The 23,702-nt window shown below is 36.0% G+C and overlaps 1 protein-coding gene across 5 annotated transcripts in view; it reads left to right on the top strand.

Annotated features, from left to right (window-relative positions):
* The window catches only part of P4ha1 (prolyl 4-hydroxylase subunit alpha 1), a 65,386-nt gene that overhangs the window by 32,869 nt on the left and 8,815 nt on the right, over positions 1 to 23,702 (top strand). For 3 of the 5 annotated variants that reach the window (XM_074079113.1, XM_074079114.1, XM_074079111.1), the window contains 3 exons: positions 2,385 to 2,455; positions 19,941 to 20,044; positions 21,670 to 21,719. In XM_074079113.1, coding sequence (XP_073935214.1) covers positions 2,385 to 2,455; positions 19,941 to 20,044; positions 21,670 to 21,719 — 225 coding nt within the window. Of the gene's footprint in view, positions 1 to 1,304; positions 1,376 to 2,384; positions 2,456 to 19,940; positions 20,045 to 21,665; positions 21,720 to 23,702 lie in introns of all 5 variants that reach the window. The other 2 variants (XM_020166561.2, XM_074079112.1) reach the window with 2 other exon arrangements.

Below are 23,702 nucleotides of genomic sequence, written 5' to 3'. Positions count from 1 at the left end.
CTCTTGATAGTAAAAAAGAGATCGTTAAATAATTGCTAGGCATATGTTTGCTTTCTTATTACACAGAAGTTGGTAGTTTGTCTTTTTTTTTTTTTTAAATGGTCTAGATAGTAAATATTTTTTAGGTTTTGTGGACCATAAAGTGTCTGCCACAACTACTCAGCTCTGTCATTGTTGTGTAAAAGCAGCCAAAAAAATAATGTAAATGAATGAGTGTGGCTATATTCCATAAAATTTTATTTCTAAAAACAGAAGCTGAATTTTCCCTGTGGGTTTGCTGACTCTTATTGTATCATGAAAGTTTGATCTAGATATCTGTACTTACATAAATTTAGATTTTAAGTTTTATTACTTTTTAAAATAGGTACTTTTTAGTTTTCATCAAAGAAAGATGATAAATGTAAAAGATTGGTCTAATGCATGTTGGTGTTGTCTAAGAAAATTTTTATAAATCTATCATCAAACAGAATGCTACTTACAATTGCATCATATTATGTTATTCTCTTTTGAATTCCTATTTTAGTCCTTTATTTGTGGTCAGTAAACTCAGCTGAATATTCATTAAGAATTAATGTCTGAGTTTGAAGGCTTCAATCCTTAAAGGAGATTCTTTGGTTTGGATTGTTTTTGATCAGTAAATTTAATAGTTTTGATCAGTAAGTTTATTTTGATCAGTAAATGTTAATCTCAAAATCATTGTTCCAGTTTTTTTAATGTTTTATGTCATTTTATTGGTTGTCCTTTCTTTTCTATTGTTTTTAACTTTTACAAGTCATTTTTATCTGCCTTTCTGCTCAGAAAGATTATTTTACTGTAAATGTCAACAAGTGAGTGTCTTAAAGGAAGAAAAGATTGACCTTAAAACAAATTTTAAACAGTATTAACTTTTGCAAACAGTTCTACCACTAAAAATTAAATTGAAGGTCTTAGAGTAGGTCATTAATTACAAATAACCATTTTTAGAACTATAAATGACACTTCAAATTTTAGAAATCTCTCTTTTCCTCACTGTCACATCCTCTAACCATTGAAAGAAATTTGATGTCCAATCTTTTTGTTTTGAGTACCCTTCATTCATGCAACACAGAAACAAGTAAAATTAAAAAAGAAACCCACCAAAGCCTAAAAAATCAGCTGCCTTTTAAGGCTCAACACAAGGTGACTGGAAGTTATAGAGTATTTCCTCTATTCACCATCCTTTGTTTTAAAAAAAAGAAGAAAGAAACCCAGAATTCTGACTGGTTAGATAAGTGTGATTCATTTTTTGTCTTGTAATGCAACTATTTTGATGGTTGGCTTCACAGCTGAGGCGAGCCACCATTTCAAACCCAATAACAGGAGACTTGGAGACGGTACATTACAGAATTAGCAAAAGGTAAGAGATATGTATGCTGCATTTTTTGCCCTCTAATGAATGTTTTTGTATACCCTACAGGAATTTTTATTTATTTAAGGGACGTAGGTCATTTTCAGTCTCCAGCTCAAGTGGCCGCCTTATAAACAGGACAACTCATGGACAGCTTTGTGTTTCACAGGTTTTTCCCTTTAACTAGAAGTTCTGTTTTTAATCTCCAATTGATCTTTTATGTTGAGGGAATTAATATGCATGTATTTTTCTTAAGATCAGGTATCAAATATCCAAGAAGTGGCCTGGTACTTGTTTTCTTTTTCCCCTTTGTTACCAAAGTGGGAAATAAATAAAAAGCAGTAGCCTGGCTAATCTGGGACTAGTCTTTGCTAAGTGCTGCAGTGACTCACATCGTCCTTCATGGTGACTGTGTTGGCCTTTGTTCTTAGATTTTATAAAATATCATTGTTATTATAAAGTAATCCATATTTCTCTTGTTGGAGTTTATTTTTAAAACTTTGCTGACTCAAAAGTTGGCGGTGGAAACAACAGAGTTATGCTTCTGAGCTCAGTCTTCCAAAAAACTACTTATAAGTTTAGTTACCTTTTGTTTTGCAGAGAATTGAAGAAAGTTTTATCTTGGTGAGAGTTGTTTTTTTTTTTTTTTTAATGAACTTAAAGAGACTTAATTTAAAAAAAAATAATTGAAGAATATTAAACTTCTAGGTCTGGGAAAGCTCCTGTGAAACCCACTGCTATAAATCATTTTCATACAGCTTCAAATGATTTTTTTAAAAAAAGTGAAAGGACAACCTACAAGAAAAATCTGTAAATCCATTTTCTCTTCATTTAGGAGTGGCTGTTCTTAACTGCCACCTTTCTAAATGTTTTTGCTGGTTTGAAACCATTAGGACCAATCTGAATCCTTCCAATCATCTGTGGCGTGGCAAAACAAAACAAAATGAACAAAAGCCCAAAATTGCCTGCTACTGGAGTGTAAGTCCTTGTCCTTTCTCTTTTTTTTTTTTTTTTGTAGCTGAGCCGAGCTACAGTACATGACCCTGAGACTGGAAAATTGACCACAGCACAGTACAGAGTATCTAAGAGGTAAGGGAGTAATGAAGAGAACTATAGTCATAGTTGAATAATTTTCTTTCCTGAGAATCTAATTTTCACAAAATACATGATATGGTTTCTAAATCCTAGGCTGTGAGGTGTAGGTATTTTATGATATCTGTACTTAAATTGTCACAGTGGACCAATAAACAGACATGGTTATGGCACAGTTAATAGATGTTTTCCAAGTAATTAATTAGATTGTAAAATGCCTGGTAGGCTTCCCAAACCCTAACTGATAAGTGAAGTTGTATTCTTACACTGAAGTAAAAAAAGTTCTCAAAGACTATTCACAGGGCAGGTCTAATTTGAACTCTCTTGTAGAGATTTAAAAATCTCTGGGTCATCTAATAGCAGTAAAATAAATACCGAAAGACTATATAACAAAGTCTTTGCAAATCAGTTAGTTTTAAATTCCTTGCTCTTAACAATGTTAAAAGGAACTTAGGTTATTAGCTGATAGATTACTAAAACAATTTTTAAAAATAGATTACTGTGGGGCTGGTGGAGTGGCTCAAGTGGTAGAGTGCCTGCCTACCAAGTGTGAGGCCCCGAGTTCAAACCCCGCCCCCCCAAAAAAATCACTGTGTAACTTAGGTATATAATTTAGAAAAAGCTCACAGAATTGAGTGACATTATTCCAACAGAACCCATTTTTCATTGTCTTATTTATGTGAAAAAAGTTTCTTAGCTCTCATAAAAATGAAAATAGAAATATCATTACACTAAATACTGTTTTATTCTGATCCTAAGTAATATTTAAAAATAAATATAAGCCTCATCCATCTCATTAGGAACACTTAAATATATTTTCACTTATATATTTGATAGTTGTTAGTCAGTGTTGCTTAGATTTTAATATGTACTAATCATAATTATAATAAATCAGTTTTGAAGACATTTTTAACCCAGGTCTTTATGTTATAGGACATTTATTTTTTTGCCAGCTGTATAAATATTTTTATTTTAGAGAAGTATAATGTGATGAATAGAAGAGTTTTAGGTATAAAAATCTATCAATCTAGGACAAGGTTTCTCAATCTCAATATCACTGACATTTTGAATCAGATAATTCTTTGTTGTTTAAACGAGGGCTACTTTGAGCTTTGTGAGATGTTTAAGCAGCGTCTCTGGCACCCCTAGATGTGCCTAGGACCCTTCTTCCAGTTATGAGCATTGAAAATGTCTGCAAACATTGCCAAATGTGTCCTGATAGGAAAGATCCCTACCACTATCTCCAGGGACATTTCTCTGAGAACCACTATTGTAGGATAAAAGGGAAATGAAAATGTAATTCCAGAAAGAAAAATTCCAAGTGTTAAATAATTTTATTCATATATCTTAAAAGCAGATAATGATAGACATTTAAGTGTTGTGTTTAGAGTCCATTGAATACATTTAAAGAAAGTAATCATTAGGGGCTGGCAGAGTGACTTAAGTGGTCAAGCACCTGCCTAGGCAAGCATGAGGCCCTGAGTTCAAAGCCCAGTACTGTCCCCAAAAAAGTAGTCATTTTCCAGAAATACCAGTATTATTAATGTGACAAAGTGAAATCATTTAAAACTGTTTATAATGATGAAAATTTTGGTTGTCAGCTAAAAGATAATGTACAAATAAGAGATTTTAACAAGTATTTTAGCAGACACTCAAACTTCTAAGGATTACTAATGTGAGTCCTAGCAAAAGTACTAGACTTCAAATTAAGCTTCAGCTAATTTTCCATTCTATTACAGAACCTTATTCATGCCTACAAAAACTTGAGCTGTTAAATATTTTATAAGTCTAAAACTTACAAAAATAAGTACTTACAGTAGTAAGTAGATTAAACTCTTCAAATTTAGATGCTCTAGGAAGCATATAAAACAAAATTTCATGGTTGAAGTGTTTTGGAAAACATTTTTATGAAGTTTTCTATATGTACAGTAGAACTTTTAATGGACTATTCAGCCCATAGTCATTGGACTCTTGCCAAGTCAAAATAAATTCCTGCAGGAAGGTGATACACAAACAATTTAACTTCCTTAAAAACTAAATATTTCTAAACATTTCAAGCTTAGTTTTAAATATACTTATTTTATAGCTCTGAGAAACAGCTTTATTGGGTTTTGAGAAAGGTACATCCATACTTTATATATTATAAATGGTAGCAGAAGGCATTCTGCCAATAGCATTTAGAAGCCTGAATAACTGGAATAATTTCAGTCTTGACAGAGAATATAGGATGTGTGTGTCTCTATGTGTTTGTTTAAAACAATCTAATGAAAAAGGAATTCACTACTACAGTAACTTTATTAGTGAAAATTGTTCAGAAACTCTTCAAAATAAATAATAGCAATCTTAACTGTTAAGGAATTTTCTCCATAAAATATCAGGTATACTTTATATCTTAATGATGAAAATGTTTTTACTGTTTTGAGACTTTATTATCTTTGTTGAGACATTTGATACTTGCCAATGTAAACCTTAAAGACTCCTATAAGTAAAATAAATGAGCATTTTGTTTCCCTACAAGCTGTAAGATAAATTATAAGGAAAAAGGCATCTCAAATGCAAAATGAAAGAAATTTAATGTTCTGATGTCATTTAATTGTTGTCCCTTTTGCTCTGGGAATATCTACTTTGAAAGTATCTGTATTTTAAGAAATTTCTAAGTCATAATATCTTCCATGGAAGCAAAAATTTATTCCAGTATTACAGGAATATTCTTTGGCAAAATATATGTGGAAGTCCTTTACTACCTCAAAAACATAAAAAAGCTTAAGCAGTCATGGTACATTCTTGTCATCCAAGTTTATTAGGAGGCTTGGGCAGGATTTCTTGAGCCCAGAAATGGGTTTTTTACTTATATTACTAAACATATGTTAACTTTTGACATACTATCAATATAAAAAGAACAATAAGAAATCGTACCAATAAACTACATCTTGTTACTGGAAAAGCTAGTAATTTTGGCTAGATCATAGAAATGGAATTGTAAGGTTTTGTTTTTTGGTGGTATTGTAAGTTGAACTCGGGGGTTCACACTTGCACAATACCACTTGAGCCATTCTACCAGCCCTTTTTGTGTTGGTTTTTTGAGATAGGATCTCACCTTATGCTTAGCTGGCCTGGACTGCAGCCCTCCTATTTGTGCTTCTGCACCCACCTATTAGTTGAGATGGAGTCTCATGAACCGCACCCCCCACACACACACACAAGCAGACTAGCCTCAAGCTGAGATCCTCCTGATGTTCACCTCCCAAGTAGCTAAGATTACAGGCTTGAGCCACCATGCCCAGCTGGATTTTAGCTTTTGGAAGGCAGGCATTCAATTATGTGCTCTAAAAAGACAGTTAAGTTGGGTGAACTCGTAAAGGCAGGCTAAGGTAATGTAAATGATGATGTACATAAATAATGGTCTGTTTAAAGTGATAGAAAAAGCTTGTTTCTGATTGATTATTCTTGAAAATGGTTTTTGTTCTTTTACTTTGAAGATTTCCTACAAAATTATATTTATGATATCATAAACATCGTATTTATAATATATTTATGCTTAAGATTTTTATGTTAATAAGCAGCAAATATAATTTCAAAAGTCTAAAAATATTTTTACAGTGTATAAACAGATACAAATAATTTTGAGTGATTTCAGGTTTATAATTCATATAACTTTTAACTGTCCTATAACGGATGGAGCAGTGGATCTCAGATTGAGATGGCTAAAACGGACAGATCTGTATTATTGCATAATTAGCTTACCAAGACTAGACAAATTCCCATTTTATATAATCAGTATTTTTTTTTTATCATCAAACACTTACAGAAGAATCACTGAAAATTTCACCCTTAGTAACTAGCACTTTAGCCTTGAATTGTCTTTTGCCTTTGCAAAGAAATAATACAGTGATTTTATATTAGGTCATTCTGACAGCGGTAATAGTGATAGTGTTCAAATTATATTACTGACATTCTCCTTTGGAAGTTTTGTAACAGTGTCCAAAATATTTACTTGAGTATCTGTCCCTTACTCCTATATCAGGAAGAGTCATGTAATATGAAAATGTTGCTTCTTTCTCAATAAAGCATTCCAGTGATTTTTTTTATAAATCATGTTAAAAGAATGACAATTTTTAAACAGCAGAATTTCATTGAAAAGGAAAAATTTAGAAACGTCAATTAAACGTATAAGTTGGCTTTCAGGTCTTGTTATTAAGACCAAAAGAAAGCTATTTGGGGTTATTTAGGTTTGTTTTGTTTTACAGTAGTAGGGATTGAACTCGGGGTCTAACACTTGATAAGTGCTGTGCTGCTTGAGCCACAGTTCCAGCTTTTTGGCTTTTAGTTTGTTTTTCAGATAGAGCCTTGAGATAACTTTGCCTCAACCAATAGGCCAACCTCAGGCCAGGATCCTCCTACCTCCACCTCCAGAGTAGTGGGGACCACAGGCAAGTACCACCATGCCTGACTTGTGTTTTGAGATATGGTCTCGCTAACTTTTGCCCAGGTTGGGCCTTGAACCACGATCCTCTTGTTTTCACCTCTTGAGTAACTGGGATTGCAGGCATACCCCACTATACTGGGCAATATTTAGTTTTTAATGGAAATTAGAGATACATATAAAGTTAATTGAAGAAAGAGTTTTGTTTTTTTTTCCCCTGGCACTAAATTGTGTTTTACCGTACAAGAGAAAGAAATTGTCTTCAAATTATTTTTATTAAATATTGTGACTTCTAATTCTAACTTAAAGCATTGGGTACTAGAAGAAATTTCTAATGATTTAACTTATTACATGAATAAAACTTCCAAATCTTAGAAGAATGGATAGTGTATGGGGGAGTTAAAGGAGAATGATGGAGGCAGTGAATTCAAGTGTGATATATTAGATATATTAATATATATTATAAGAACTTTTGTAAATACTACATTGTACCCCCAGCTAGCACAACAATAAAAAAAAATTTCCTGTGATGATTTTTAAAAAAAAAGGACAGTTAACATAAATTATAACATAATTGTCTTTATTGAATTGTTAGCATTGTTACAAAATGTAAATTCAGAGCTAAATTCTATACTACCTGAGAGATTTACATAATGTTACTGAAGACAGATTAGCAGTAATGATTTGTTAAGAATGAAAGCCAGATGAATAAAAAGTTCTAAATGAATGTAGTTCTCAATTAAGAAGGATCTTATAAGGGAGGGGGTGGGGGCAGGGGGGAGAAATGACCCAAGCCTTGTATGCACATATGAATAATAAAAGAAAAAAAAGAAATGATCAGGAAAAAAAAAAATTTTTGTTTGTAGGTTTTGAAAACTCAATTGAAAAAAAAAAGAAGAATCTTATATTTTAGAAATATTTTCACTGAAAGTAAAAGTAACTGAAGTAACTTCCCGTGCATCAGTAGAATTCATTTTCCTCTGCAGTGACTACAATAGAACCACAATTAAGATGACAGGTTTTTTTTAAACCTATAATCATCATTGGCTTTAACTGCTAAGCCCCAGGCCTTCCATTGAGATCTTTTATTACATAACAAGAAGGGCAAATTAAAACTTTATAAGAAAATGTAAAATACTAAAATTAAAAATTTTTTGCCTCTTTAATTGATGGTAAAGGTTTTATGAAATAGGCAGGTGCAACTTTTTTTTTCTTTTTGCAGAACTGGAGTTTGAACTCAGGGCTCTACCACTTGAGGCACTCCCTCAGCCCTTTTTATTTTGTTGTTTTTGAGATAGGGTCTTACTGTATTCCTGGGCCAGACTGGACCAAGATCCTCTTACTTTTGCTTCTGTATAGCTGGGATGACACCACACGTGTCCATTGATTGAGATGGTGTTTCTAGCTTTTTTACCCAGCTAGCCTCAATCTACTATCCTCCTGATCTCTGCTTCCAAGTAGTTAGGATTACAGGTATGAGCCACCTCACTTAGCCTCACTGCAACTTTTTAAGAGGGAATAATTTATCAAAATATAAAAGTCATTGCTAATTCTACAAGTATACAGTTTTCATTACGATAATGGTACTTTGAACATTCATGGTCTTATTTTTATGGGAATAATCATTTAAAATTTTCACGTGTATACCTAGAAATGGACTTGCTGACTCATATGATAATGATATTTAACCATTTGAGGAATTGCCAAGCTGCTTTCCAAAGTAACATTATATCGTGTCTAAACCATTGCCTAATCTAAGATCACAAAAACTTACTTTTGTGGTTTTTTCCTAAGAGACTACTTTTAGCTCTTACATTTAGGTCTCTGATCAACCATGGGTAATTTTTTAAAATATGGTGTGAGACAGAGGTCCAGCTTTCTTTGCATGTAGATATCCACTGCCCCATGACAATTTGTTGAATACAACAAGCCATTTTTTACATTTGTAACTTTAAAGGAATGAAGTGAGAGATTTGAGTGATAACTTAACTAGAATGGCAAAAATGAGTGTTTTTCTTGGTAGCAGAGACTTTAGACTGCAGATTAAAAAGCATTGGCAAAGAAGAGATGAGACATTAAAAGGGAGCTAGTAGGGTGAGTGCAGTCATGCCTGTGATCCCAGATCCCAGATACTTGTGAGGCATAGATAGGGGGGTTGTGGTTTCATACTAGCCTGAGCAAAAACCATATCTCAAAGAACAAGCCTAGCATGGTGGTACATGTCTATAATCCCAGGTACACTGAAGGTAGAAGTAGGAAGATGATAGTATGAAGCCAGCTCAGACGCTATTTGAAAAATAATTAAATAGCAAAAATGGCTTGGGGCATGACTCAAGTGGTAAAGTGTCTTGAATTTAGAACCCTAGTACCTCCAAGGGGGAAAAAAAAAAAAGGCTGGAGTAAGGCATATGGTATTAGAAGGGATATTCAAGATTTAAAAGCATAGAATGAGAAGTCTGCCTCTCTGAGGCTGAAGGAAATGATTCCAACAGCCTACCCAAAAAAAGAAAAAAAGTAACACATACCTAGAAGATGGTAGTAAGCAAGGCATGGTGTTCAAGCCTGTAATCCCAGCCTCAAAAGGCTGAAGGAGGAGGATTACAAATTCAAGACCATCCTCTATTCTGACTGGGGTGAGATGGAATCTCAGTGTTGTATTGATTTGTATTTCACTGATATTAAACATTGAGGTTTTTCATGTATTTATTGGCTGTTTGTACTTTTTTGAGAACTGTTCAGTTCATTCGCCCACTTACTGATTGGATTATCTGTTCTTTTGGTATTTTTTTTTTTTAGTTCTTTATGTGTTCTGGATATTAATTCCTTGTGGGATGAGTAGCTGGCAAAGATTTTCTCATTCTGTAGAATATCTCTACACTCTGGTAATTGTTTCTGTTGCTGTGCAAAAGCTTCTTAATTTGATGGACTTACATTTGTCAACTCCCAATTGTGCCTGTACCTGTATTTCCAAGTATTTCACCTGTGTTTGCCTGTAGAAGCTTGAAAGTTTCAGGTGCTTTACATAAAGGTATTTGATCCACTTTGAATTGAGTTTTATACAGGATGAGAGGTAGGGCTCGAGTTTTAGTCATCTACATGTGTTTATTCAATTTTCCCAGTACTATTTCAAAAGAGGCTATCTTTTCCCAGTGTATGTTTTTGCCACCTTTGTCAAGAATCAGACAACTGTAGTTGCATGGGTTTATTGCTTATCCTCTATTCCTTTGGTCTGTATGTCAATTTTTGTTACTGTGGTATTTTTATTACTAGGGCTCTGCAGTATAATTTGAAGTCAGGTATTGTGATACCTCCAGCATTGCTTTTCTAGCTCAGGATTGCTTTAATCTATCAGGGTTTTTTGTGCTTCTGTATGAATTTTAGTATTTTATTTTTAGTTTTGTGACTAATACCACAGAATTTTGATGGGGATTACATTGAATCTGTAGATTGTTGCACTGTTAATTCTGCTGACCCATGAATATGGTATGTCTTTCCATCTTTTAGTGTTTTCAGTTTTTTCTCTTGTGCTTTATAGTTTTCATTGTGGAGGGTTTTCTACCTCCCCCAGTTAGGTTTATTCTTAGGTCTTATTTATTTGTGAGGCTATTATGAATGGAATTGTTTTCCTGATTTCTTGCTTAGCATGTTTGTTAAAATGTTATTAGCATTTTAAAAAGCTACGGATATTTTTCTTTTTGGTGGTAGTGGGATTTGAACTCAGGGTCTCTCGCTAGGCAGGCACTCTGCCACTTGAGCCACGCCCCCTAGCTCTTTCTGCTTTTAGTTATCTTTCAGGTAGGGTCTGGTGGTTTTACCTGGAACCAACCTTGGACTGGGATCTTCCTATTTGTGACATCCTGTGTAGCTGAAATGGTGCCACCAGGCCTGGCGTATTTGTTGAGATTGGGGGAGGGGGGGATGTCCTCACTTTTTGCTTTGGCTGGCCTTGAACTGCAATCCTCTGTATCTCTGTCTCTTGAGTCTCTGAGATTACAAGCTTGAGCCACCATACCTGGTCTGAAAAGATAATTTTTGTATGTTGATTTCGTATCCTACTGTGCTGTTTCTCAGATCTAAGCATTTTCTGGTAGAATCTTTTGGGTAGTCTTTAGTGCCTTAAGTATAGGATCCTGTCATCTGCAAATAGACATAATTTGACTTTTTGGTTGGTATCCCTTTTATATCTTCTTCTTGCCTTATTGCTCTAAGAATTCAAGCACTAAATTGAATAAAAGGGCCAGAGTAGACAGCCTTGTCTCTTTCCTGGTTTTGGAGGTAATGCTTCTGAGTTTTACACCATTCAGTATAATGATGGCTATTAGTTTGTTGTTGTATGTAGCCTTTTTGAGGTATGATCCTTATGATCCTTCTATTCCTATTTTCTTCAGAGCTTTATCTGAAGGATGTGGAATTTTGTCAAAGGCTTTTTCTGTGTCTATTGAGATGATCATGTGAGTTTTGTCTTTGATTTTATTTATGTGCTGTATTGTGTTTATTGATTTGTATGTATAACTGGAATGAAACAAACTTCATCATGGTATATGATCTTTTAAATGTATTTGGTTTGCAAATACTTTATTGAGCAATAAATAAAAGGGAATTGGTCTGGTTTTCTTTATTTTGTTGTGTCCTTGTTGGGTTTTGGGATCAGGGTAAAACCAGATTTGAAGAATGAATTTAGAAGTATTTCTTCCCTTTTTATTTTATGTAATAGTTTGAGGAACATTGGTTTTAGTTCTTCTGTAAATGTCTGGTAGAATTTAGCAGTGAATTTATTCAGTTTTAGGATTTGCTTGGTTGAGAGACTTAATTACTGCTTTAATCTTATTGCTTGTTATTGATCTGTTTAGGCTGTCTGTAACCTCTTGGTTCAGTTTGGGTAGGTCATATATTTCTAGAAATTTATCCATTTCTTTTGGATTTTCCAATTTACTGGAATATGTTTTCCAGATATTCCCCAATGATCCTCTGGATATCAGTGGTATCTATTGTAATATCTCCTTTTTCCTCTCAAATTTTATTAATTTGGGACTTCTCTTTTGGATGATTTAGCAAAAGTCTTATCAATTTTATCTTTTCAAAGAAATACTCTTTAGTTTCATTGATCCTTTGCTGAGCTCTTTAATCTGTTAATTCCCACCTAGATTTTCATTCTCTCTTTTCATCTACTAATTTTGGGATGATCTTGTTTTTCTAAGACTTTGAGATGCATCACTTGGCTATTTATTTGCAATATGTCTGATTTTTAAATGTAGGCACTGCCTCAAAAGATCTGGTAGGTTGCGTTTTCAGTTGATTCTAGAAATTTTTAAATTCCCTCTAGTTTCTTCAGTGACCCACTGGTCATTCAAAAGCGTATTGCTCAGTTTAAGTAGTTTCCATTGCTAATTATCTCTAGGTTTATTCCATTATGATCTGATAAAATACAAGAAATTATTTCAGTTTTTTATATTTATTAATGCTTGCTTTATGGCCTGAAATGTGATTTACTTTGGAGAATGTCTGATGGGCTGCTGAGAAGAATGGTATTTTATAGCTATTGACAGAGTCTGATAAGTCCATTTGATTTATCCATGCAGTTTAAATCTGAATTTTCTTTGTTGATTTTTTTGGGTAGGAGTCTGGATGATACATATCTATTTATGAGAAGTCACCCACTATTATTGAACGTGAACCTAAATGTCCACTAGTGTTTTTTTTTTTTAAGTTTTGGAACTGTATGGACCATTGTTCAAAACATATAATTGTTATCTTCGTGATAGATTGTTCCCCTTATCTTTTTTTTTCTTTGTGGTACTGCGTTTGAACTCAGGGTTTTGCACTTGGTAGAGTCTACCACTTGAGTCAAGCCTTTTTGCTCTGCTTATTTTGTAACTTAGGGGCTTTTTACCCAGGCTGGCTTGAACTGCATCCTCCTATTTTAGTCTTCCCACCATAGCTGGGATGACAGGTGTGTGCCACCATGCTCAGCTTTTTTCTGTTGAGATGGGAGTCTTGTGAACTTCTGTTTTGCTCAGGCTGGCTTCAAACCATGATCCTCCTAAACTCACCTCCCCAAGTAGCTATGATTATAGACATGAGCCACTGGAACCCAGCCATTCCCTTTATTAATTTGTTGTGATCTTCTTTATCCCTTCTCACTAGTTTTGGCTTGAAGTTTGCTTTGTTTGAGATTAGCATAGCTATTATTGCTTGCTTTTGTATTCCATTTGCTTAGAATATCATTTTCTGCACTTTAATTTTCAGTTTCTGTGTGTCTTTGCCATTGAAGTGAGTTCTTTGTAGGCAGCAATTAGATCCTTTTAAAATCCATTCAGCCAGTTTGCATCTTTTAGTTGGAGAGTTGTGACTGTTTACATTTAGTGTTATTATTTGAAAGGTCTGTAATAATTTCTCCATAATCATCTCATTTTCTGTTTTCCTGAGTTGATAATGTTTGATTCTTTCCTACTTCTTATTCGGTTATTCTTCCAGTGATATTTATTCTTTCCTGAATCCTGTGCTTGTGTGTAGTATTCTGGTAAGTATCATCTGTAATGCTGGTTTAGTGGTCATGAATTGCTTTAGTTTGTTATCATGGAAGATCTTTAATTGTCTTTCAATTTTAAAGGATAACTTTGCTGGGTATAGTAATCTTGGTTGACTTTTATTTTGTTTTAGACTTGAAATACATCAGTCTATGCTCTCTCCTGGCCTTTAGAGTTTCTGATGAGAGGTCTGCTGTTACTCTGATAGGTTTGCCTTTGTAATTAACTTGATGCTTCTCTGGGCATCTTTCAGTATTTTTTTCTTTGTTCTGTACTCTTAGCATTTTAACTGTAATATGAAATGGAGAGGTGCTTTCCTGGTCATACTTATTTGGAGTTCTAAATGCCTCCTGTACTTAGATATAATTTATTTTCCTAGATCTAGGAAATTTTCTGCTACAATTTCATTGAATAGTTTCTCTATTCCTTTAGTGTGTATCCTGGTTCCTGCTTCTACATCAGAAGTTTATCAGTTTGGTTTCTAAATTAAGGCCTTTAAAGTTCTCATTGTGATTGCTTTTCTTTCTTTTTTTGATCTCTAAATAATGCCTAACCTCTTTCTTTCTTCTGCCTTGTCTAGTTTTAGTGGTGCTGGGGATTGAACCCAGTGCCTTATACATGCTAAATAAGCACTCAACTGTTAAATTACACCCCCAGCTATCCATTAATTTTTTGGGGAGGGAGACGGGGATTTTTTGTGGTACTAAAGTTTGAACTCGGGGCCTCACACTTGCTAGACTGGAGCTCCATCACATGTTTTCAGTGCTTTTTGCTTTAGTTATATTTCAGGTAGGGTCTTCCTTTATTCCCCTAGGACTGACCTTAGACTGTGATCTTCCTGCCTATGGCTTCGTGCATACCAGGGATCATAGGCATCCACCCTTCCTCAACTTACTGAGATTGGGTTTTGTTAATGTTTTGCATATGTACTTAAACTTGGGTCCTCCTGAACGTTGCCTGCTAAGTAACTGAGATTAGAGGCATGAACCACGTTACCAGCCTCCATCGAGTTTCTCATTTTCAAAAGTTCCATTTGGATTTTTTTCATGTAAGTTGCTAAATTTCTCTTCTTGGTCTTTTTTTGTTGTTTTTGGTGGTACTGGGGTTTGAACTCAGTGCCTTGTGCTTGCTAGGCAGGCACTCTTCCCTTGAGCCATTCCATCAGCCCTCTCTTCTGTGTCTTGAATTGACTTCTTTAGTTCATTTATCTTAGTTGAGTCTTCTGAGGTCATTATCATTTTTATAACTAGACTTTTGAATTCTTTGATATTTCAACTATTGCAGCATCTTTGGCTTTAGTTATTGTAGAATAGGAACTTTTGTAGGAGTCATGTTGCCTTTTTCATATTTCTACTTCATGTTTTAAGCATCTGTGTGGATGAGTATTTCTTCTAGTTTTATTTGGGGATGTTCTTAGTGAGCAACCTTCCCTTGAAGGCTCAGTCCTCAGTAGGAGAAAACAGACCACTATTACAGTAAACCACATGAGACAGGAAGGCAGCTCTAGAGGCCAAACAATTCATTGGCCATGAGCTCAGAGCTCTCAGTGTTCACAGTAATGCGTATACAATGGGGCTTGCTCCTTGTCCTAGAGGGTGGGCCCTAGACCACAGTGCCCCCACAACTTAAGCTCCCTACTGCCTAAACTTCTCAGTAGGTATATGTCTGATGTTCCCATCTCCAGGACTGTTTCTCTTGGCCATCTCCCACCCAGACACTGTATGTGTCAGGGTGTTTTCCCAGGCTCTTTGACTTGTGATTGTTTCTTGTTTTGAGGTCCTCAAAGTAGCTCAGCCTCAAACAGTAGGGCCCTCTGAGGATGGCATTATAGCACTCTGAGATACGGGGAATGAGGGAGTAGATCTGGTAAGTCACTTTCAGAGCAAGGTTGAAGGCTTATGGAGCTGCAGGACTCCTACAGCAGGGACTTCCCGTCCATTACCCCAGGGCTGCCTGCACTCTCCATGCTTGCCTTGCGGTCATGGTTTGGGACTCACCTCTCTTCAGGGAACTGGGGTGGCAGTTGCACACTGTTTGTCACCTTTTCTGCATCACTTTTCCTTTTCTCCATGCTACGTTAGCTGTCCTGTCACCTCTTTCTTTCCTTGGAATAGTCTCTCTTTCGATCCATGGAATCACACAGAGGGAATTTCTGATCTGTCACCTTACACTAGAACCTAGCATCTTGAGAAAGATTTCTAAGTAAGACCAAACTGTTCCTCAGACTTGTCCCTGCAGTCTAGTTTTATGATAAAAGTAACTTACTTTAGCTGGGCACCAGTGGCTCACACCTGTAATCCTCGCTACTTAAGAAGCAGAGATCAGGAGGATAGCGGTTCGAAGACAGTCCCAGCAAATAGTTTGTGAGACCCTAAAAAAAGGGCTGATGGAGTGGCTGAAGTTGTTAGAGTACCTGCTTAGAAAGCATGAGGCCCTGAGTTCAAATCTCAGTGCTGCCCAAAAAATGAGGGCCAGGGTCAGTGGTTCATTCTTGTAATCCCAGCTAATTGGGAGGTAATAGGTAGGAGGGTTGCAGTCCAAAGCTGGCCCCAAGCAGAAACACAGACCCTATTTGAAAAAATAACTAAAGAGATATGGCTCTAGTGGTAGAGTGCCTGTATATATATATATATATATATATATATATATATATATATATACACACACACACACACTATACACTACACACACACAATTCAGCTATAAAGAACAAGCCAGGCATGGTGGCTTAAGCCTATAATTCTAGCTACTTGGAAGCGGAGAGCAGGAAGATTGTGTTCAAAACCAGAGCAGGAGGTAGGGTGGGGGTAGGGTTTGTGACAAACCCCGCCCCCCCCCCCCCCCCCCAATTTCAACCAGTGGCTAGGTGTGATGGCATGTGCCTGTCATCTCTTAGCTATGCAGGGAAGCACAAACAGAATGGTGGTCTAGGCCAGCCCAGGCATAAAGTGACACCCTATCTCAAAAAAACGCAAAAAGGGCTGGAGGTATGGCTCAAGCAATAAAGAGTGCCTACCTAACAAATGCGAGAGCCTAAATTCAATCCCCTGTATCGCCAAAAAAAAAATTGTGTCATTTTCAGGGAAATGTATGGAACTGATGATCATCATCTTAAGCAAAATAAGCCAGACTGAGAAAGACACATATCACATGTTCTCTCTCTCATGCAGAATATAAACCTTAAAAAATGAATGAGACCTGGTATGTGCCTCACATATATAACCCCAGCTACTCAGGAAATAGAGATTGGAAGGATTGCCTGAGCACAAAGGGAGACCCCATTTCAACCAATAGCTGGACTTGGTGGTTTATACCTGTCATCCCAGCTACATAAGAAGCATAAATACAGGCAACACAGCACACATGAGCCCCAATCTCAAAAATAATTAAGACTGGCAGTGGCTCAAGTGGTAGAGCTCCTGCCTAGCAGGTGTGAGACCCTGAGTTCAAACTCCAATACTGGCAAAGAAAAAGAATGATGAATGTAAAATGGGGGGACTGCTTGGGGATGTAAAAAAGGTGGGGGGAGGGTGAAGGGAGGTGAATATGGTCAGAGTACTCCATACACATGTATGAAAATAAAATAATGAAGCCTGATAAATATTTTAAAAGAGGGGAGAAGAAAAAATAAAGGGGGTGAATTTGATCAAAATATATGCATGTATGGAAATATTACAACAAACTCCTTTTACACTTAATGTACTAATAAAAAAGAATTCAAGTGTGTCATGTGAGATGTAAATTTTATAACAGTACTATGTATCCTGATTTAGTTCTTATAGGATGTTATGCTTGTTTCATGTTGTGATTTGTAAAAACTTCCTTCTCCGCCTTCTCCTTCCTGTACTTAAAAAAAAAAAAAAAAAGCGTGTATTAGGAAACTTTGATTTAGTCTGGCAGTGGGAGGGGTCAAGGAAGGCTTCTCTGAAAAAATGATGACTGAAGTGCTGTCCAAAGAGGAAACTTTGCATAGTGAAAACTGATATTGTGAACAGAGATAAAAGCATGATAGATCTGGGGAAATACGTTCAGGAGGAAGTGTGGCTTAGGCCCTGCCTGGGAAGGAGATAGAAAATACTGGTAGAGGCTATAATGGAAACAGAGATAAAGCAGACAGAGACACTGAAAGAGAGTTTCCAAAAGGAGTAAAGAGAATTGCAAAAATATCATTAGATTTAGTAGCGCAGTAGGTTATGGGTGACATTAGGAAGAGCAATTTTGATGGAGCAGTGAGGGACTGAAGCTAGATTAGAGTGAGTTCAGAGATGAGGAATCTGAAAAAGTTTGCTTGAAGCAAGAGGAAACAGTAGTTAGTGAGAGATAATTAAGGAAAAGAATTTTCTCTGTTAATGTGAGACTTAAGTCCAGTTAAATTGAGAGAGGGAAGGTTGACCATACAAAACAGATAAGGACTAATCAGTGATAAATTGTTCCTGAGATGGTAGGAAGTAATGGTGTCTAAGCTACTAGGGGGTTAGCCTTAGACCATGAAGAGAAATCTCTGTAAGAATAGGTTGATGCAGATGTAGGTAAGTTTTTATGGTTCCTGTTTTCTTTTCTCTGTGAGGTAGGAGGTATGTTATCTGCTGAGTGAACAGGAGGCTGAGATGGACTGGGTTCCAGAGTATAGAAGGAAGTAAGATTGAGGGCTCAGTTGAATTGAAATTGGTGTTCATGGATTTTTTAGTAGCATATATCTCTTCTATTTTATGAGTAGGGTTTGAAGGGAAAAAATGTGGTTTTGAATTTAGGGTTTAACAAGAACATTGTTAGGACAATGAACCACAGAATCAAAGCCTAATGAGAGGAAAAGTGAAGAAAGAAAAGGGCTGACAGGCTAGGCAGAGGTAATATGTGTTACAGTTGAATTTGAGAGATTCCATTTTATATTTGTTTAGTTATTTAGGTTATAGGGGTTGAACCCAGGGCCTTTTACTTAGGGGTGCCTTATTCATGCAGCCATCACCATTACCTAAATTCCAGAATATTTTGTCACCCCCCAAAAAATCATGTACCTATTGGGAGTCACTCCCCATTTCATCTTGCTTCAGTTACTAATGTACTTTCTATTAATGTGCCATCACTAATAAGTGGAGTGTTATAACATGGCCTTTTGTGTTAGCTTCCTTTACTTACTTTGTTCTTAAGGTTGTCCATCTGTGTTGTACATATATGAGTACTTCATTCCTTTTTGATGGCACAATATTCCATTTTGTGGATATACTGTATTTAATGGGTCTGTTCATCTATTGATGGTCTGTGGGTTATTAGTAATGCCACTATGAACATTTCTGTACAAGTTTTGTGTGCACATATGATCTAATTTTTCTTGTGTGTATACCTAGAACTGGAATTCTGAGTCATACAGTAACTCTATTTAACATTTTGAGGAGCTACTAAGCCATTTTCTACAATGACTGTACAATTTTACATTCCCACCAGTGATGTATGACGATTCCAGTTTCCCATATCCTCATCAACATTTTCTTGCTGGCTGTGTTGGGGTACTTTTATAAAACTTTAAGCAAGTACTACATGAGGGCTGGCTCAAGTGGTAGAGCGCCTGTCTAATAAGTGTGAGGTCCTCAGTTCAAACCCCAGTACCACCCAAAAAAAAAAGAAAAAAAAGAGGCAAGTAATACATGAATTTGTTTCCTATAAAATGTTTGCACATTATACGTATCAGGCTACAGACCCTTTGGTCTCCACCCTGTTAGTTCCTGTACTTTATATGGAAGAAACAATTATTTTCAGTTTGGTATTTTTCTAGAATGTTTAGAAATTCTCAATGTAAGACTGGCAGAGGGGTGCACACCTGCAATCCCAGCTACTTAGGAGCCCAGGGGATTGATTGAGACCAGGGAACATCGTGAGACCTCTTTGAGAAGAGAGGGAAGGGAGGGGGAGAGAAAGAAATTCTCAATGAAGGTAGCCTTAATTTCCTTTATAGGAATCCAGTTATTTTGATAGAAACATTGTAATACATGAAATTAGCTTTTTTCCCTTTCCAAAAAAAAAAAGTCATATTTTAAAAATAGGACATCTTTTAAAAATAATTAAAATCTCAAACAAGCATATTAAGCTTATTGTCTTAGCTAAGCATGGTGGTGTACACCTATAAGTCCAGCACTTGGGAGGCTGAGACAGGAGGATCCCAAGTTGGAGGCCAACATGGGCTACATAGTGTGACCTTGTCTTACAACAAACCAATTACTGGGGAAGGTAGCTCAGTGGTAAAATGCTTGCCTAGCATGTATAAGACCCTGGATTCCATCCTCAGCACTGAAAAAAAAAGTTTGTCATTTATATATATATATATATATATATATAAATATATATAAATATATTTATATATATATATATTTTTTTTTTTGGTACTGGGGTTTGAACTCAGGGCCTCACACTTGTGAGGCAGGCACTCTACCACTTGAGCCACTCCTCCAGCCCTATATTATGACCTTTAAAGTACAGCTATTGGGTTTTATGTGATGAAAAAATATCAGTAATACTTGTGTTTTCTTTTTGCACTTAGTGCTTGGCTCTCTGGCTATGAAAATCCTGTGGTATCTCGAATTAATATGAGAATACAAGATCTAACAGGACTAGATGTTTCCACAGCAGAGGAACTACAGGTAGGTGATCATATTATCCTTACATTATTTTTTTACACTTCTTCAAAAGATGTTTCTGGTGAGATTTCCCGACACAGAATAGGCAGTCCCTGACTTGCATGATAGCTTGGGATTGTAAAAAGTGACCCTGTGATCTGAAAATGATTTTAATAGTCAGTTGTAGAAATTGATTATTCTTTGATCTTTAAAGTTTTGTCAAAATATGAAAAACTGCCAGGTGCCAGTGGCTCACACCTGTAATCCTAGCTATTCAGGAGGCAGCGATCAGGAGGATCACAGTTCGAAGCCAGCACATGCAAATAGTCTGAGAGACCCTATCTCGAAAATATCTAACACAAAAAGGGCTAGTGGAATGGCTCAAGGTAGAGGCCCTGAGTTCAAGCCCTAGTACGGCAAAAAAAACAAAACAAAACCAAAAAACCACAAAACATGAAAAACTGGGAAGTATAAATGTACTGCTTTTATTTCTTTGTGTACTTTCATCTTTGTTGACCAGTTCATCCATTTTGAAACTTGCATGGGCTTATCACTGAGAAATGAGATGGCACAACTATCTGCTTTCCTGTCTGTACATGCACTGAATAACAGATGCAGTGACTTGTCACTGATAGCCTTTCAAAGAGATCACCTCTGAGATCACCTCAGTGATTGGTCAAGATGTATAGCTGTTATTTATTTGTGGACTGAAGAACTAGCAGCAAATTTTGTAACTTATGCTATTATAAAAGTATACCATAGCAACTGAAATTTGAACTGTGCTATTGGGAGACTGGTATTACCAGTTAGCTGAACCATAGTATTGAGATTTGTGTACACTGCGCAAAGCATGTCTGCCTGTATTTGTCATTTACTCAGTGGTAAACTACAGCTCCTTTCATATTCATATGATTATTATTAAAAGCTGATTAGTCTTTTTCTCCCCTAATATGTTTTTACTCTAACCTACCTAACCTTCATGTGAATTGACACATTTCTACTTAGTAGACTGATCCAGTGGAATCTACAATAAAAGTAAAATAGCCAGAGAAATTATTCACATATGACTTGCACTATGCCATGGGCAACACTCAGTTATTTTCAAAACAGATTGTATTGAAAGTTAACATACATTGTAACTGAGAAAACTAGAACATGGAGTTAGACCGAATACTTCTTTTTGGGGGTAGACAGGTGGTGCTGGGGTTTTGAACTTGGCTCAAGTCATACAATACCTAACTAGCAAGCATGAGGCCAAGTCCTCAGCCCTTCTTGCTTTATTTTTCAGATAGGGTCTCATTCGTTTGCCTGGGCCAGCCTAGGACCACAATTCTCTTAACTCCTGAACAGCCAGGATTACAGAAGTGTATCACCACACCTGGCTTATTTAAGATTGCAAACTTTTTGCTCCCCCCAGGTGTTTCTCTTATTTCCTTCTCATCCTTACACTGGGGTATTGTCATAACTGAAGCCTTTCCAGAACGAATAGTGTGAACTTTTCTTTTTTTTTTTTTAACCTTAGAGAAAAAATATGTAAGAAAGAAAGAAAGAAAGAAATATTGGGAGCTTGTCAGCATTTGTTTGGCCTTTTTTTTTGTAGTAATCTTGATAGTTCGTTCATTCATCTGTGCTTTCTTTCTTTCCTTTAGGTAGCAAATTATGGAGTTGGAGGACAATATGAACCCCATTTTGACTTTGCACGGGTAAGTAAAAGAAATGCAGACCCTAACAAGTCCAGGGAAGGTTAGACATTATGTTGTTAAAGACATGCAGACTGTTTTCAACACAGAAATTGCAATAGGCATAGGGACCACTGCAACAGGATTTTAAGCTTATCTTAGTTCCAAATACAGTAAAGAAAAGTGGGAATTTAAAGCCAAGGAGCAGGGGTCAGAGAGGGGCTCAATAAATGGAAAATTACTAAAAGGTAAGGGTGGGTATTCTGACCACAGTCAGGACAAAGATATCTTATAATACCTAGGGGATAGTGAAAGATTAGGAACCTGATTAGATATGAGTGATCAGATTCTGAGGATGGGGGATTTATGGTAAAATTAAACAGTACAGAAATGAACACAGAAGTCAGGGTCCAGCTGAGAATATGGTTCAGAGGGGCCAGAATAGTTTCTCAAGAAGAGACTGAAGCAACAGATTTAGACATCCTATGATTTTTAGATAACATAATTATCAGGTACAGAATTTAAAATAACTACATAATACTTTAAAAGACAAAACACAAATAAGCCTTCAAAATGATTTGACATATTTGAAAAATAAGCAAAGGGAACCTCTAGATAGACATTTAAATTTTAATGGATAAATTAAAAAACAAGACTTTTTACTTCCTATAATATATTTGGCTATAAAGTATAGCATTACCAACTCCTAAATTAAGTTTTATCATAATTACCTAGACTTCTAAGGAATGTGCCATGTAATTCCACAAAGTTCTTGATTTATTACCATTATTAAACAAGGGTAGATTGTTTTGAAAGGAACATGATCTGTGTTGTAAAATAGCCCTTTACTGGCTTAATCTCAGAAACCTAGGCTCTTTTCTGTGGAGTTCTGCAAATAAAGTGCTTTTAGTTGCTTCTTTGTATTTTTCAGCTATTGAAAATATGAGGGGAGGGCACTGGTAGCTCATGCCTATAATCTAGCTACTTGGGAGGCACAGTTCAGGAGGATCATGGGTCAAAGCCAGCCCAGGCAGATAGTTCACAAGACCCTATTTCAGAAATACCCAATACAGAAAGACTGGCATTGGCAGAGTGGCTTAAGTGGTAGAGTGTCTCCCTAGCAAGTGTAAGGCCCTGAGCTCAAACCTCAGTACCAAAAAAAAAAGGAAAAAAATGTGAGGATTTTTGGTATGAAAGACTATATAATTAGAAGCCCTGATAGTACATAAGCTATATTTTTTAGCTTTTTACTTTGAAATAATTATTGATTTGTAGGAAGTAAGAAATAAAATGTACAGGAGGTACTGTGCACCCTTTATCAAGCCTCCGCCATTTAACTATAGTACACTGTCAAAAGCAGGAATTTGGCATTATCATATCCATAGAGCTCATTTGTATTTCACAAATATGCAAGTTATACTTGCATTTGTTTCTCTGTGTGTGGCTTTGTGCACTTTTATCACATATGTAGCTTTATGTAATTTCTACCCCAATCAAGATACATCACTACCTGGGCACCTGTGGCTCACATCTGTACTCCTAGCTACTCAGGAAGCAGACATCAGGAGGATCACAGTTTAAAGCCAGCACAGGCAAATAGTTCTTGAGACCCTATTTCAGAAATGCCCAAAATGAAAAAAAAAGCTGGCGAGTGGATCAAGTAGTACAGTACGTGCCCAGCAATCATGAGGCTCTAAGTTCATCCCCCAGTACTACCACCAAAACAAACAAACAAAAAAGTATCACTGGGAACCAGGTTCCCTTGACTGCTTTCTAACTATGTATTCTTACCCTTCCTCCCATCCCTAACTGCTGGTCAATTCATGAATGTCTCATGTCTCTTGTGATTAATCCAAGTTCATGCATGGATCAGTAGTGAGTTCTTTTCATTGCTGAGTAGTATTCCATGGTATAGATGTGCCACAGTGTAACCATTCATTCACTGATAACATTTGGATAGTTTCCAGTTTTGGGTTATTACAAATGAAGATATGTACAAGTTTCTGT

The sequence above is a fragment of the Castor canadensis genome, chromosome 7 (genome assembly GCF_047511655.1).
Source record: "Castor canadensis chromosome 7, mCasCan1.hap1v2, whole genome shotgun sequence".
Lineage (NCBI taxonomy): Eukaryota > Metazoa > Chordata > Mammalia > Rodentia > Castoridae > Castor > Castor canadensis.
The sequence above is the reverse complement of the archived record's forward strand: the minus strand, read 5'-3'. Positions and strand labels throughout refer to the sequence as shown.